The following is a 17,482-nucleotide window of genomic DNA, read 5'->3' on the forward strand; positions in this document are numbered from 1 at the left end:
AAGCAGAAGCCAAAGTCTGGAAATACAAACTCATTTGAAGAGTCAGACTCTGTGGTAAGAATAAAAGATTTGTAGGTTTCAAGGAAGCAAAACCTGGAGAACTGAGCATATAAACCACAGAGATGGGAGGATGTAAGGGCAGTGTGCTATCTCAGGAAAGAGATAAAAACCTAGGAGAAGCTGGAGAGAGAAAGAGAAGGAGGGAGGGTGTGGGAGGGAGGGGGAAAGAGAGAGAGAGAGAAGAGGGAAAGAAGCAGGAGAAGAAAGAGGTGGTGGAGGAGGAAGAGGAGGAGGATTAAGGACGAGGAGGATAAAGTAAGAGGGAGGGAGGGTTAAGGACTTCAGCATGAGCGCGGGCCTGCTCCCTGGATCCTCTCTCAGAGTTGACAGTAGAGATCGGGTCCCAGCACCCAGGGAAGTCCAGCCTGGAAGCGTCCTCTGGACTCTCCTGGGTCATTTGCACTGTTGATCACTTTATCCTTCTTGACACGTTCCCTCCTTGGCTTCTGAAGCTCCTCTCTTCCTGTGTTTCTGATTCCTCTTTCTTGTCTCTTTCTTGGGGTTTCTCTTCTTCTCTCCATGCCGTCCATGCTCGTGTTTCCCTTTTTGAGTCCTCAGCCCCCTTTTCTTTTCTCTTCCAGTAGATAATGCCATCTCCTCCCATGCCGTCATACCATTTAGACCCTGATGAATTTCAGATCAGTGTCTCTAATCTGCCCTTTCCTCTGAACTGATCCTTACGTCTCCAGCTGGATTGCATATAAACTCCTCAAGCACAGAAAACCCAAGTCCCGGTCTCCACCCTTCACCACCCATCTGTCTCCCCTTTGTTATTCCAGATGTCTGTTAATGTCTGCACGGACTGCATCCTCGTTGCCTCCCTCTTCTTCAACACCCGTATTTAATCAGCCACTAAACTGGTAAAAAAAGTCACCAGAAGAAGCAGAGAGTAATGTCACAATGTGCTCTCCATGCAACCTCATGACACCTGTGTCTCAATATGTCACAACATAAAGTCCAAATATCTAGAGGAAAGTAAAACTCTGAAATGTAATAGAATACAAGACATGATAATCTTTGAAATCAGCTACATATAAAGTATAAGGCATAATGTAAGATTCTTTTAGCTCTCAATAGTGTAAAAAGCATGACAGTTTCATTATGATACAAACCCCAAACAAAGGCAAACTAGGAGCGCATTGTATGGGGAGCCCTCACTGACAGATTAGCTTGTGTCACTCCACACCTCTGTGTCTGCACTATTTCACACGATGCCTCCTCACCAAGCCCTGCCCAATACACTACTTAGATGTTTTCAAACTCCCTCACGCCCACATCTGCAGTGTCACGCCCACATCTGCAGTGTCACGCCCACATCTGCAGTGTAACGCCCTAGGTCCCGGGAGTTTTCACCACCTCTCTCCAGAACGGTTGCTGCAGTTTCCCAACTGCTCTCTCTAGCTCAGTCCTTCCCCCCACCCCTCCACTCTTCACAGCATGCTGCTCGCGCTCCAACCTGCTGATTCAGAATTTCCCATGGGTGAGACCCAGGAACCTGCATTCCTAACAAGCACCCCAGGTGATACTGATATACCCCAAACTAGAGAATCACTGGTTACAGGACAGAGCACAAACACAGAATGACCTTCGAGGCTCTGTCCGCCTTCCCCTCATCCCCTCTGCCCCCACTCTACTCAGGGCACACTTTCCTGCTTGATCTTTGTCCCCTCTCCCCTTCTCTCCCATCTCCCAGTGCGTTCTTTGTAACCTCTCTGGAAAGCTATCCAGATCCTCTTCAGCTGTATGAACCTCCCCCTCCTTAAGTTCCCGAAGTACTGCAATCTCCACTCCTCTAATGCCGTTAATTCCCTTTGCCTGTGTGAGACCTAGGTGCACACGGTCTTGCCTTGCATGCTCATTCGAGCTCTTTGAACTCAAGGAATTAAATGGCAGGCACTTCCGTGATGGAACGGGCAGCCTTCGAGAGGACACATGTCCATAACCAACTCCATTCCTCATCACCCTTACTTGGAAGATGTCCAGGTGACAAAAATTGTACTTTTCCTGCAATGGGAGAGATTTTGTCTTAATGAGGGGCCAGGTTTTCTTCAAAAAGTCAAGACAAACAAACATCAACAATAACCAAACCCCAAAACAAAGGCTGTTGGTTATCCACAGAGGGTTTATTTCCACTTTAGTCCCCTGACGGGAGAAACGGAGTGCAGAGGAAACTTACAGAGGAGTGAAGCTTGTGATATAAAATATACAAAATACAGTATCCTCTACATGCACTGTTCATACACATAGGAGTGTGCTTCCAGGACCCGATTGGAAAAGTGGACGCTTCCCAATTGTTCCCTTGGAATCCCTCTCAGGGCTTCTTCTTTCTCTGATGGAGAGTCCCCAGGAGAGCGAGCCTGGGGAGAAGGAGGATGATCAGCCCTGTGAGGGCCAGGGAGAGGCTGCTGGCATTGGAAGCACCGAACGCTGGAGCTGGAAGGACCCCGAGGGGGATCTGATGCCTTCCTTTTACAGATGGGGAAACTGAGGCCCAGAGAGGGAAAGTGACTTGTCAAAGGTTACACAGCCAGTTGGGGGCAGAGCTAGGGCTAGAACCCAGGACTCCGGGCTCTCCCTCTCTTCTCACTGTCTTTCACGGGCAAGTCCCTGCTTCTCTTGGCTCTGGCTCCTGGAAACTGGAGGACTGGATCCCTCTGGACATCCACGCTGGGTGTGTTCTCTGTAGAGCTCAGACCGCAGACACGCTGGGCAGTCTGGTGGGATTGGGTCACTCCTATGTCCTGAGCCCTCCTTCTTCTGTTTCCCTGTCCAGAGGCACAGCGGAGCATGGTGTGAGCCTTCTCTTTCTCCAAGCAATCCAGTTGAGTCTCCACGCCCGAGGCTGAGGCTCAGGTAGCCTTTTCAGATGACACATTTCAAGGCTGGAAGGTTGCTTCGTGCTCGTCTGGAGTGTCAGGTGTGGACACCCATGTGGTCAGCTGGTATTCGGGAGTGACGTATGGGTCCCAATGATGTGTTCTGAGTTGTTGGTAGGAATTTAACGGGGTTGGGGAGTCTCCTGCTGCCCTTCTCCTCCCCCCAGCCACCACAGAGCTCCCCAGCTTTCTCTTTGTCCTTTGAAATTCCTTTAACAGGGAACAGAAGGGATAAGGCTTGGACTGCAAGAAGTTTTGGGAGAGAAAACCCAGGGACAAAAGTACCACAAGGCATTACACTGGGACAGAGGGGCCTCGGGGTGTCATCCCTGTCTCCCCAAACCTGAGGAGTTTTCTGCTAGAACGTACCCAGAGGGCAAAGCTGGGAGAATACACAGACTTAGCTCAAGGCAAGGAAACATTTTCTAACCGTCAGGTCCAAGCTCAGTTACACCAAGAGTGAGACCAGGACCACTGGGTTTGACAAATGACTAGGAGTGAACGAGGCCCCTGGGGTAAGCACTCGGGAGAGGAGTAGGGGGGTACTGGCCCCAGTCTAGCTCCCTCACTGTACTGCGGGGAGAAGGAGGCCTGGAGAGGGGAGGGGACTCGCCCAGGGCCAGCGACCCAGGTCTCCTGTGCAGGGCCTTTTTCCTGTACCACACTGCTGCCTCTCAGGGTCCCAGGGGCTGTCTTGGGAGGGTGGGAGCAGCGTGGTCCATCCCACCGGTCACGTGAGTAACATGGAGCGTGCCGTGTTTGGGAGCGTGCGGTGCAGCCTCGCTCGGGCTGGCCAGGGCAGGCGCCCCGAGGACGCCAGGTAGCTCACCGCTCCACCTGGAGCTCCCCCAGGCCCCGCGGGGAGCCTATCTGCCCCCACACCCAGTCCACGTAGTTGGAGACCTTGGTGTAGACCCCGTACACCTGCTTGCTACCACATTCTTCGGGGCCCCCCCAGGACACCAGGCCTTGGGCCACCCAGCGCTGGCTCGAGTCGTCGAGGACGACAAAGGCGCCGCCGCTGTCCCCCAGGCACGTGTCCTTGCCACCCTCGTAGTAGCCGGCACAGAACATGTTCTCTGTGACGCTGTAGTTGCCTGACCGGGACTCGTAGCTAGTCTTGCACTCGGCGTGCGGCACCACGGGTAACTTGACGTACTGCAGGACGTCTGACAAGGTCCGCGTGCCACTGCTGATGATCTCGTCCACCGTCACGTTAGGATTGGAGATGCCCCAACCAGCTACCAGCCCCAGCATGTGGGGTGCCGGACCTTCGGGCTCGGGCCGCGGCAGGCACACGGGCATGATGTGAGGCCCCAGGGGCACGGGCTCCCGCAGCTGCACCAGAGCGATGTCGTGGTTGTAGTTCTGGATGTCGAAGTCCGGGTGGAGCACCACTCGGGCGGCCGAGCTGTTGACAGCCTCCGATTTGTCCCGCACGTCGTGCAGGCCCAGGTAGACGGTGACGTGCTCCTTGGAGACCGGTGTCACCGTGTTGTCTCGGCGCTGGGAGCGCAGCACGTGGGCTGCCGTGAGGATCCAGGACTCAGAGAGCAGGGCCCCGCTCCCAAACCACTTGTCATTGGGCACCCTTGAGGTGTCCTCCACCACGATCAGGGCCTGCCATGGGAAGAGGCCGGGCTCAGCATTCCGGCCCCCGATGATCCGCTTGACCAGGTTTGGCAGGGAACGGGAGGGCTGACCACACACTGTAAGGAGAAGGAGGGGGCGGGGACAAGAGACAGAGACGGGTCAGGTCAGCCAGGCGGAAAGACCCTCTGAAAGAAATGCACATCTCACCCACTGTAGATTATGCCACCACGGACCCTACTCTACATGACAGAGCCATGCTAGCCTGGGGAAGCTCCAAGTGGGGTCATCTTTGGCCTAAGTCTTTCTAGTCTGGCCCATCTGTAATTGGACCCTTCTGCAGCCAGGGCTGTCTATGGACCAGACCTTTTTATATGTGGGCCTTCACCATCCTGAACCATTCCAGCCAAGATCACTTGTGGCCTGGATCATCTTTAGCCAGGATTATCTCTAGCAGTGGTTACTTTGCCCCTTTCTTCCCTAGAAAGCCATCTCAGAACCCAGATGTGGTCCATGCTGTAGGTACTTAGAAAACTTCTGAAAACCACAGGTCAATGGCTTTGAGAGACGGAAGGAAATTAAAATACTGTCCAGCAGGTCACAGCAAACACTGGACCGGGAACTGAGACACCTGGGGCCTTGAACTGGTTTTTCTCTCCTCTGTCCTGTGTGACTCTGGGTAAGGAAATTTCCTTCTCTGGATTTCAATTTTTGATCTGCTAAATAAGGCAGTTGGTCAAGATGATCTCCAAGGATCCTTTAAATTCCAAATTCCTTTGATTTTTATTTCATTTGCCCGGGTCACCCCCATTTTATAGGTGAGTAGAACTCTCCAGAGGTTAAATGACTAGCCCAAAGTCACATTGCTATTAAGTTGAGTAGCAGGGGCTTAACTAGATTCTAAGATGAATGTCTTATCCCTGTATCCCACAGTGCCTCATTACATACAAAGATTTTCTTCTCTGGCCTGAAGGACACATGATGTGAAGGGATGCCCAGGGCATCCAAGGTTAGGGAAAGGTGGCATAATCTACAAGCAATGATGCATAGGCTCTGCTCTACCCATCATTGCACCCGGGAACCCCGTAGTACCTTCAGGGAAAGAAGAAAGGTCTGATCAAACTTCGTTCTACTGAGTTGTACCCTGAGCATGCACATGCACCACCAGCCTCCTGTAGCCAAACGCCTTTGGCCCATGAGCAGAGGGTCTTCAGAACCAGCCCCCCGCTGCCTGAGAACAAGTTCCCAAGGGCCCCTCCCAGCAGGGTGCTTAGGTCTGGGGGCTAAGCCTGGTATGAGCGTGGACCTCCTCTTGGTTGCAAATTACCAGGCTACACCCCTTGGCCTGGAATACTTTCAGCAGTCCTTTAAAGACCAAGGAGCATTTGAGTTTTCTTGGCAACTCTGAGAGGTCAGGCTTCCAGCAACCTAATGCTTTTCAGATGCTCTTCTTCTGGATGCCAAATGCTTCTTACGTGATCCTGAGGCAACCTGCTGTTCACCCCAGGCCAGACGTGAGCTGGTTTTTGCTAACTGTCTGTGGCAGGCCTTTCAGAGCTGAAGGCCAGACTCCCAATTATAAGCAGCAGCCTACAAAGTGACTTCTCCAGGCAGGTCTGTGACTGGCCCTGCAAAACAGCTCATTGAGTGCTCATAGGCCCTCATCTGGTGAGGGACATGTCTGTGGCTCAGTCCATGGTCACAGCAAAGCCAGCACTGAATGGTGCCTTTTTCCCACGAAGGTGCCAGTGGCATACTCCAGGTCACAGAGTGTCTGAGTGGGGGAAGCTTGGAGAACAGCTAATTTACAGATGGAAAACTTGAGGTTCAAAGAAGGCAAGTGACATACTCAAAGTCATTAGTGGCAGAGCCAGAAATGGAGCCTGTTTCTTTGGACTCTGGCTTCATTTTTTTCCACTAAAGTCTGTTTTTCTTCTTGATATGCTCTTGTCCTTTCAAGAGGTTGAATGATGCAGCAAGCCTTTGAGAGTGCTCATTGAAATGGGGCCATTCTTTTAGGCTGCTACTGTTCTCCATCCAGTCTTTCCTGAGGCAAATGATTCACCTTGAAATACTAGAGCTTCAGCTGTGCTGAAGTCAGATTTGGGCTCTAGAAGACTGGAGGTACTGAGGGAGGGCCCTAAAAACAGAAATGTGATATTTGAGAATTCTGGGTTCATGAGGATGGCAGAGTCATGAACGGCTCAGCATTGCTTGTGTTGACATCAAAAGTCTTGGGTCCATCTTCCAGTTCTGCCTCTAACATTTTGTAGGTAACCCTGGATGAATCATTACACCTCCCTGATCCTTAGTTTTCTCATGTGTAAAATAAGGGGCAAATAATATTTTCTTAACAGTTTCCTTGGAAAGGTGGGATATTATGATGCCAGATGAAATGGCTTTCTCCATTCTGGCTTGCCTTTGGGTTCAATCTCAGTGTTTTAGTGGGGGAGAATTTAGAATTCTCTGGCCTGGTCCAATGATACACGATGTTCTGCTCAATACCAGGTGTTAAAAGAATTTCATGACTCATTGTATCCAAGATGCTTTGTATGAATCTAGAGGACGATGACCATTAAGAGTCATAGAATGTCAGGGATCACCTGGTCCTGCTCCCTCGCTTCTGAGGTATGAAATCCTAGCCCCAGAGAGGTGAGGTTACCTACCAAAGCTTGCAATTAGGAAAAGACAACAGCGGGACCAAGACCCGGGCCCATGACTCCCAGCTCAGTGCCTCCTCCCCTTCTAGACACCGCAACATGGCTGCCCGGGATGGAATCCACCTGCAGTGCCGTTTTATTTGGCCCCCCTAGTATTTTAGCAAAATGGGGGTTTGGCCTCCAGTTTGCCAGAGCTCCACCATTCCCCATCTTCTCTGAGGCTTCTCCAGCCGTGGCCCCTGGGTGTGCTCCTGGCTAAGCCTACCTGAGATGATGGGGATCAGCGGAGTGTGGACGGGTTGGCCTTTCCCCTGTTTCAGCTCCTCACGAATTCTTTGTGTTCTTTCTTAGACTTAAAGCCCTCTTAAGTGAAGTCTTCCTAACCAGTCCCCATCCCTTTACTCCCAGACAACTACATGCAGGAATTTCTTCCTTCTCTGGGAACTCGTAGCAGCTGTGATGGCCAGGGACATTTCCTATTACCACAATGTTCTTTGTTCGTTTTAAAGTGGGGTCAGTAGACAGGCTTGGGGGAGGTAGCAGTCACTAAGACTTGAGCGCATTGCTCTTTGGAAGAACTTGTTGCTCTGTCCTATGGTCATTTGGTATTTGTCTGATTTCCACCTCCTCTGAAACACAGTGAGTGCTTGAGGACAAGGTGTCTACTTTCTCACTTTTCCTGGTGCACAGCCAGTGCAAACACCAACTGTGTGGGATGAAAAACCTGGTGGGAAGGGTGCAGAACTGCAGAGAGAAGAGGCAAGAAGTCTCCTGGTGTGACAGAACAGGTTGAACATAGAGGCTGGTTGGTTTGAGAAGATGTGAGGCTAGGCTTTTCTGACCTTTGACCTTCTGACGTTATCTCTTAAAAATCAATCGAAGCATCATGACCCCCCACCCCCACCCCTTACTCCATTAACAGCCAGAGCACCTGTGGCCCGAGGGCCTGGCGTGGGAGACCTTGAGGCAGAGAACTTGAGGGTGAGGTACCTGGCAGGCAGGTGGGCTGGCTTCTCCCCAGGACTTCATTCATCCAGACTCCTTGGGCAGAACACGTATATACATCTGGGAGAGGGAGAAAAGGTTGAAGAAGAAGGAGAACATAGGTGATTTATAGCACATGGAAAATAGATCCGGGTTTTTAACTCCTCTGCTGTGGATCATTGCAAGTCTTCCAAAGAGTCTTTCTGATGCCGTTCTCTCTGAGCCAGTCCTGTCTGCAACTTGAAGCATCTTTCTAAACTGGGAATCGTTTCATCTCTGCTCAAAATCACAATAGCTCCCCACTGGCCTCAAAAATAAACAGGATGCTCTTCAGTATGGTGTCCAAGGCTCTGAGCAATCTGACTCCTGCCTGTCAGGGCCCCGCCCAGCCCCTGGAAGGCACCTCTCATCATTAGTCACACAGCTCTCTGTGGCGCACTTCCCCTGCCCCCGCTTCTCCACTTAACAAACCCTTTCATAAACCACACTTGTGCCCACCATCTCATGAGGCTTACGCTAGCTCTGTGAGCGCTACCACTATTCCCTTTCTGGAAGGAGGACTTGGAGGCTTTGAGAAATTAGGATAATTTTCTTAGTGCTAGTCTGTGGTGGAAGCAGAACTGACTGGCCTTCACATCTCCTTGAGGGTTCCTTCTCTGCCAGAGGCTGTATGTCTGTGTGGGTACGGGGATGTCATGCAGCCTAACTCGGGGTGCAGGCCTGAGGCAGGGAGAGGTGAGGCATGTCTCCAAGGGTTTCTCTTCCCAATTCCTCCCAAACCATGACCAACAGACTGGCTGTTTCAGCCCCCAGCCTAACCCTGAGACCCGGAGCGTGCGAGGAGGGAGTGGGCTGGTTTAGCGTGGAAGGCTCACCTGTGATACTGTGCAGCATCTTGTAGTAGGGCTGCTGGCAGGAGTATCTGATCTCAGATTTGTATGTGGTAAGGTTGTTTCTGGTGGAAAATGTGACCAGCCCATTTTCCAGCTCTGCCGGGGCTCCACAGTCCACAACTGAGAGAGAAGAGAGTGAGACCCCTCAATCACCCCTTCCTCTTCTTCTTGGGGCCATCTGGTGCATGTCTCATACGATGTGCAGCTTGTACACTGCACACAACTCCAGAGAGCAACGTTATAGGCTATGCAAATGGTGGCCCTGCATTTGGGGTCTCTCCCATCTATGAGTACTGTGTGGTCAACTCACCTGGCCTGGTGTCAATTCCAGGGCAGGGGCAAGTCTGCTGAGATTCAAGCAGATCCCAGTCTTCTCCTCACCAGGGCCCTTTCCTTGACTTCCAGTTCTATTGTGCAATCCTCTTATCCTCTTCTGTCCAAGCATGAAGCCCACGTCTCAGTGAGAAAATTCTGGCTCACATGAACCAAAGAACCTTCAGTTCTTCCAGACCCAACCACATGCTGAGTAAGAGCAATTATTGTGCTCACTTTGGAGCTTGGCATAAAAACAAACAAACAAAAAGAAACCCAGCTCCTGCATGAGTACACAGCCGCACCCTGCTGGCTCCCTGCAGGCACAGAAGGCAGAAGGGGGGTCAGGAGGGACCAACTTTTAGTCTTCACCTACTCATTTTCTCTGGTTGTCGGTGGCTGGACGTTGGGGCTGGCTGTAGGGCAAGACCAAAGATGCCTGCTCCTCGGAGGTGGTCTTAGGAGAGCTTGCCAGTCCAGCCAAGGCTTAGGGGAGGTGCCAGCACGAGTCTGCCAGGAGCCAGGTCGGGGGCTGAGGACCCAATTAGTCTATGTCTCTTCAGGGGCCTTTGTTAGAAGATGGTGCTCATTTCTAAGGAAATCCTCATCTTAGTTCTAACAGCCTCTGCCAGAATTGAAGAATCCCAGAGGACTGAGAACTTAGCAGGTGGAAAGGAACCTGAAGTCAGGCAACCTAGAACATCATCTTTACCTAAAGATGAGCCCAGGGGGGAGACTTGACTGGTCTAAGGTCACATAGTGAGTTACAGTCAGAGAACTAGACCTGACCTTGAACTCAGTGTTTTTTTAAGTAAACCAGACTCAAGGTCCTTAGGATCTGTTTTCTAGTGAAAGCGGCCTATAATCAATATTAGCTGGGTAATGGTGGACATTAGCTGTCCATCTTCTGATAATTTCAGAGGATCACATTCTAAAGCCAGAGTTTCCCTCCTGCTGAATTTTACCTGGTCACCTCGGGAAACAGAGATAGGGGCAATTTACCTCTGAGATGCTATTCAGAAATTGTGATTTTTAAATTTAGGACTCCAAATTTATATTTTTGATTGAACGGAGAGTTATCTAACTGAAAATACAGATGATTCTAAGACCCTTCAGGGTGGAGGAGAGGGATGAAGCATGGGAGTAAAAGCAGGTAGGTACCTCCTGTCTACAAGGAAGGCAAACGCCAAGAGAACTGGCTAGTGTTGTTTCCTGGCCTCCAATCCCCCTGGACAAATCGCTCCCATTTGTTTTGATCTCCCAAAGGTAGAGACACCCTTCTACTCTGAGGAGAAAGCATGTAAGGGTCAGCACTATGATAACAAGAGGCAATAATATTTACTATCTAAAGCTATCAACAATTTTAAAAGTATTTTCCTGCAGAGTCTCTAAGCAGATTTTTCTTCCTTTTTTAGGAAATACCATTGATTAGTGCCTGGATCTTTGTATTACTCTTGAGTCCCTTAACTTCGGTCTAGCAATTTATTTTGCCCAAATTATCCTCAAGACCTAATACCTACTTCTGGGTGGAGGATTCCAGGGTCAGTCGTAGACGTGGCTAGGTGGTCAGGCCGTTGAGAGCCTGTACGCAGCCAGCACCAGTGCAGAGAGATTGTCTGGACAGAGGGCCTGCTTTCACTTTACTCCAGAGAAGTAACTTTGCCCACTGATGAAGCTGGTTTTACAACCAGACACAGGGTGTGACAGATAGTGGAAAATAGAGGGTCATTTCAGCTTGGGTATAGTGAGTGGGGAAGAGGTGAACCTTTTCCCCAAGTCTACACTGGCAGGCAAAGAGCCATGTGTCTCTGGGACCTAGAGACAGCTTCCCTTTCGGAAGGCCCTTTGAGTTCTGCCTGCCACAATCCAAGATGCTAGATCCAGACCCTGCTTCCTCAGTTAGTCCATCTTCTTTGCTTGGGAAAGGGTCTCATCATCTTCTCTAAAGTGTGTCTGGCCACTTCCACACTCTGGGATCAAAACGCTCTTTCTTTCCCCTTTCCTTTGGCCTCCCATTCTCATCAGTCTCTGGGTTGGGTTGTGCCACCCACACCCTGTCTCCACTGTCACTCTTCCTGCCATTTGCTTTCCTTCAGACATGTCTTTCTTGACCTGCCGCCCTGAGGATGCATTGACACAGTCTTGGGGCTTCCTAGGGAACCACACACAATCAGCTCACCTGGCCCTCAGGTCCCAGGCATGCCCCTGACCTGCCCCACCCCACTTTCATCTTCGTCCCTCCTGTGGTGCTCTTGCACTCCAGCGTCACACACCCCTCACTGTGCTGCTGCTTTCCCTACACAGGAAATCCTGTGGTTCATGCTCTGGCCGCCCTCCAGTCCTTGATCGAACATCGCTGCCTCTTGAAAGGCTTTTCTCATTCTTCTAATTGGATAGGGCTGCTTCCTCACTTCTCCTTGCATGGCCGTTTATTCACTGCTCTCTGAGGCATGTATCTTAAGTTGCCTGGTACTGCAATTATTTGGGTTTATATCATATCTTCTGTCTAAATTACAATCCCCTCTCTCACACTGAGTACAAGACCTGTTATACTTTGTGGTCTTAAAAATATTGATTCAACTGATGCTTATCTTTAGTGATTGCCCCATCTCCTCTCTCAAGGGTACCCTTGACCTAGGATGGTGCTGCAGTCTCCGGACCATTCATTGTCCGACTTTGCAGGATTCTGCCTTCATCAAGAGGCCATTCAATCAGCAAATAGACTGAGCAGTCACAATGTAATGCAGGGGTGCTCTGATATGTCTACCCAGATTTTGTTCAGGCTGAAGCAGAGATTCCCACCCTCCACAGCCCTTTCTTTATCATTATTTATGACCCATTGATGTCCCATGGCACCAGAGCTGAGGACTGCTGCTTTCAAGCGTGATACCTATCTTTTGAAAAACTTTAATTAGGGAATTTTCAGAAATGCAAAGTTTGTAAACCCCAGAGGAAAGATCTTCTGATGATGGAATTTCAGCCCTGTGTTAGGTATAGGTGGAAGAGAAACTCCTGGGCATGAGAATAGGTCTAGGTTTCCTACAAATCCATGCTATATGAGTTATTGTTAGTTTCACCTACTCATGGTTGTTAAGAAAGTAGCAATGGGGACAAATATTAAAGCCATAAAGCCACAGGCATTCTGGCCCATTTAAACTTGAAGTGTGGAGTGGAAATCAGGGCCCACTTTGACCTGGTCCACCTAAGACCATGTGAATGTCTCTAGAATGAAAGCCATTTTTCCTTTGAGAAGAGTATAGTCCACATAGAAGTGCTAAAAGAAAAATCCCCCATTATCTTTTCATTATCTTTTCAGCATAATGTTTGTATGATGGGTGAACCCTCAAAAGGAGAGTTGTTATATACGCCGCGGTTTCAGCTGCTTAGGCCTGTGTTGCCTTGTTCAGCATCCATTCTAATCCGCACTGAAATGGGAAATGGAGTGTTGGCAGGATGGGGAGGGATGGAGGAGCTCTGGGACCCAGGGGTCTTGTGAGTGGTCCATTCCTGGATGTCTGCACTGTGTGGGGTCCCGCCATTCACTCTGCCACTTGCTCTGACTCAGGTTCGCTCTCCACATCCATTTCCGTTTCTGCCACCATGATGAAGATCAAAGAGGGGTCAGGAGGTAAAGAGAAAGGAAGCAGAGAGAAGGAGGGAGAGAGAAAAAGAAGAGAAAGAAAAATTAGCAAGCAAAGCAGAAACAGTTTCTGCGGGAAATACAGAAATCACTCCACCAGAATCGATTAAGAATGCATAGTGTAGGTACAGCCAGTGTGAAGGACAGCTTGGGATTGTGGAATGCGTACCATTCTGAGAATTTGCACAGTCATATATCCTGGCTCATGGCAATGATAACATTCTGCCCGTGGAGCAAGCTTTGCATTCATCTGGTCCAAACCCTCATTTGGCAGATGGCATCAGAGTGGAGCAGGACTTGTTTGGGGTCACCCAGCAGGGCCAGAACCACAGCCCATAATTCCCACTTCCTGTTTTGGTGCAAGTTTCTTCACTGCACATGCACACTTCCTGTCTGTTCCCAACCCCTTTCCCCACAGTCCCTGGGGACTCACAACTTCTCAGTCTTTTTTGTCTTTTTTGCATCTCGCCTAGGACCCAGCACATGCCTGGGACAAAAGTACTCAATAAGTACCTACTCAGTGAACAAGCAGAGATGCCGGGTGTGTCTGAGTGGGGAGTCTAATAGTCCTGACTCAGGCTATGCTGGGAGAACCAGGTCATATTAGGGAGGAAAAATTCCTCTTTTCTTTAGTACAAAATGACAGCATACCTTTGTATACTAGCATACGTCACATAAAAGAGCACCAGCAGATACATTAGTGCCTTACTCTATCAATAAAAAGTGTGTGTTTCATCAGGGACAAAAAATTATTACCAACGTTTCCTACTTTCCAAGAGTATGAATGAGAGAAACCAAACCTCTTCCTATGAGGGGGTTGGGTAGGGGAAAGAAACAAGCTTTTACTGAGCTTTTACTTATTCCTGGTGCTCCATGGGTATGATACGTACATTAACTCAGTCCACAGAACAATCAAGAATGCAGGAAACTCAGGCCAAATGAGTCTCAGTCAACTGCTCATGCCTATTTAACTGGTGGAGTCTGGATTTGAATCTAGAACTTCCTGTCTCCAAAGCAACATTCTGTCCTCTCTACCCCTCATCATCTGCCTTGTCCTTCAGAGCGCCTCCTTGTCCTGTTCTGCAAAGTGCTTCACACAGAACTTAGTCACAGCACCACACACGAGCCACGTGTTGGAGGAGGTGGCAGACGTGTGTGTTGGCATTTAGTTCTTCAATGCCTGGGCCTTGTCTTTTCCATCTGAAGTCCCTGTGGACCTCTGCACAGGCGTCCAGTAAATGTCTGTTGAGACCTTTTGTTGCAGCCATAAAGTGCACCCATTTCCCACACTGGGCTCCAGCCTCTTCATCATATAGAAAAGAAAATTGAAAACAAGCACTTTCTGCTCCAAAATTATGCCTGGGATTTGCCTCAAGGGAGCACCACCCTGACAGTGTCCCCTTGGGGCAGTGGGAGTGGATCTGCCTGCCTACTGGACCCGAGCCATTTAGTAGAAGGGAAGAGGACAACACTCTAAAGTTTATATGAGGTCATGAAATGGGGCTGGGCAGGACCCACCCTAATTCTTGACTTCTCACCTCTCCATTCGAAAATATATCCTCTTTCCCTCCCTCCCTCTTTTCTCCTTCCCTCTCTGTCATCAGGCCTCCTCTCATCACCGTTGCCACAGATAAGTTTTCTAAAATTGTGGTCCTTACAAGTCTTGCATTGAAATCACCTGGTTAGGGGCAGAGGGCGTGGTGGTTGGTGATTTGTATTTTTACAAAGCTCACTAGGTGATTTATATGGATTACATTATTTCCGAGCCAGTGGGATATATTCTAGAATGTTAAAGCTAATCCAAAATCTTTATAGCTGAGGTGAAGGATCTTGTCCCTGGTCACAGCGTGGGTTAGGAGCAGAGCCAAGGCAAGAACTCCGGGTCCCAAGAACCAGTGCAGAACTGGACCCCCTGCTTCACGTAGGTTCACTGTGTTGACCACACAGCCCTTCCTGCACAGCCCCAGCTCATGAGCTGTCCCAGGAGACAGTGGATATAGCTGATGGCCACGTAAAGACTGGCAAGGTCACTGCGCTCTGGGCACCAGTGCCAAAATAGTTTCCTGAGTTAGCAATTGCCAGAGCTAGTTTCGAACCTGGAAACAAGCTATTCCTTTAGCAAATTTGGCAACCTGTATGCAGGCAGAGGTAAAATTAGTATTTAGAAAACAAACTGGGACCCACAGGTCCTTTTGGAATACTAACATCTTATTGCTGAAAGAAACATTAATAAACTTTTGTCCAACCCCGATGTGTCTGTGGAATTCCCCCTTAACGGGCTCAGAGTGTATCTGCCAGGATTCCCCCCCTTGTGTGGGCTCTGCTCGGATCCCACCCGTGCTGGGGAGCTCATGATCCTTATAATCAACCGATGGTGTGTTCTTACTTTTACAGGTGGGAATCTCGTTACTCCATGTCCCATCCTTCAGACACTCGATCTGGAACGTTTCCATCTCCACATTATCCTGGGAAGAAACATGAAGAAGGTATGGGAAGAAGGAGGAGGGGTGGGGTTTGTGGGTTTTCCCCAGTGAAAGCAGCTCGAACAGCAAAGGTGGCTGCCCTCCCCTGAGGTTTCCCTACCGTGGGCCTCCAAGGGCTTGAAGCTAAGGGGAAGACAGATGCTGAATTCCTATCCCCCCGCTCCTACGCTGGAGACAGGCCAGGACTGCGTGCAAGAAGGGGTCCGGGAGGCTGTCTCTGAAGGGAAACCTGGACCCGTGACTCCTTCAGAGCAGCGGCTCTCACACCTGAGTGAGCAGCAGTACCCCTGAGTCCCCGAGGGCTTTTGCACAGGTCCCTGGGCCCTTCTGAATCAGTGGGTCTGGCCTGGAGACCACAGCTTTGCATTTCTAACAAGTGATGTGCTGATGCCGTGGGGTCCTCACTTGGATTATTGTTCCCCGAGAGCAGCGGTCCACTAGCTTGGCTCACACCAGACGCACCCAGGCAACTTAACAGAGAACAGTCACTGGGCCCCGCCCCAGAGATTCTGCTTGAATTGATCTCAGGTGGGGTTGGGAGGTGATTTTTTGTTGTTGTTGTTGTTGTTGTTGTTTTTAAGTTAACCATGGGGTTCCTAGGAGAACGACTGTTTCAGAGAGCAAGCAATGCCCACCTGCCACCTTTAAAATCTCTACTTCTATCCCAGGTTCCCCCCAAAAGCCTGACAAACTTTGTTAATGTTGTTTGTACTGGTTATCGGGCTGAATGGATTTGATGTTTTGCTCTGACTTTTGTGTCACTTTCAGAAATGAGAGTCTGGGACACACACTTTGAATTTTTAGAAGACTGGAAATTCTGATGCAGTTTGGAGGTTTATGGAGAAGCTAGGAAATACTGTGGTGGGACCAGGACAAGCTCTAGAAGCCCATCTGCCCTGGGAGGCTCTGGAGATTTTCTCTGGCCCGGATGACCTCCCTCCCCCGGCAGGACCCTGTACCTTCAGCACTTGGTAGCCTGTGTCACAGCTGACGAGCACCTGGTCTTTGAAAAAGTACTTGGCTTGCAAGGGCTCGATTTTCCCATCGACAGGAGGCTGCAGCTTGGGGCACTCATTCCCTGGTGGGGAACAATGAAAGGAGAAGGTGAGAAAACAAAGAAAAGTCTGGTCACGAGAGGCCATTCCCTAGAATGCAAGGCCTGATGAAGGTGGAAAAGCCACACAAAAAACATACCCCCAGGCTATGGGGGCCTGGACCTACCAGGCCCTGAAGAACGCTTACTTTGGAAACTTGAGCAGGTCACTTTCCAACATGGACCTCTATTTCCTCATTTGTAAAATGAAGTGGTTGGCCAGATGATTTCATCAAAACTCAGGGTTGGAAAAGACATTAAATGTCACTGAGTGCAACTCCTGTCTAATGTTTCCTTTACATCTTCTATAGTAGACCTCAGACATCTATTTGCATTCCTACAGGGACAGGGAGCTCGATACTTCCCAACCTGTATCTTTCATACTAGCCTCCTCTGATTAAAGGAACAGAATTTTCATATTCAACTGAAATTTATACCCTTGTAATTCTTACTCAGTGGGCATAGTTTGCTCTTTTGGGCCACGCACGATGACCCCACTCTTTCTTCCCAAGACCATTCTTCAAAGTGTTAGAGAGACTGTGATTATATGCCCCTGAGCCCTCTCTTCAAAAGGCTAAATTGGATAGGATTCCTCTTTCCTGGACAAAGTCTCCTTTGTTAATATCCTCTTCCTGCCTCTCCCCACAAGCAGGCACTAAATGTGATGATGCAGGCAAGGCCAGGATAGTCTCTGAACTGGATTAGTCACACACAGCTGTGGTCTTGTCACTGATGTCTACCCCCTTCTTCCTCGAGTTACTGCAGGCCCGTTGGATCAAATACCTCCAGCAGGGTATGGACCAGGACTGGGTGCCTTGAGGTACTGGGGAATGAGGCCGGCGGGCTTTGTCAGTCTGGGGGACACATGGAGGCAAACGGCCATGGTGAAAC

The 17,482-nt window shown here is 49.8% G+C and overlaps 1 protein-coding gene across 4 annotated transcripts in view; it reads right to left on the reverse strand.

Annotated features, from left to right (window-relative positions):
• Positions 1-2,162: 2,162 nt before the first annotated feature.
• The window catches only part of MASP1 (MBL associated serine protease 1), a 48,046-nt gene continuing 32,726 nt past the window's right edge, over positions 2,163-17,482 (reverse strand). For 3 of the 4 annotated variants that reach the window (XM_057545153.1, XM_007195238.3, XM_057545152.1), the window contains 5 exons: positions 16,458-16,576; positions 15,402-15,480; positions 9,046-9,183; positions 8,177-8,251; positions 2,163-4,645 (listed from right to left, as the gene is read on the reverse strand). In XM_057545153.1, the coding sequence (XP_057401136.1) occupies positions 3,762-4,645; positions 8,177-8,251; positions 9,046-9,183; positions 15,402-15,480; positions 16,458-16,576 (1,295 nt within the window). In that variant the 3' untranslated portion in view covers positions 2,163-3,761. Of the gene's footprint in view, positions 4,646-8,176; positions 8,252-9,045; positions 9,184-12,208; positions 12,968-15,401; positions 15,481-16,457; positions 16,577-17,482 lie in introns of those variants that run through there. The other variant, XM_028162105.2, reaches the window with a different exon arrangement.

The sequence above is a fragment of the Balaenoptera acutorostrata genome, chromosome 4 (assembly GCF_949987535.1).
Source record: "Balaenoptera acutorostrata chromosome 4, mBalAcu1.1, whole genome shotgun sequence".
Classification (NCBI taxonomy): Eukaryota; Metazoa; Chordata; class Mammalia; order Artiodactyla; family Balaenopteridae; genus Balaenoptera; species Balaenoptera acutorostrata.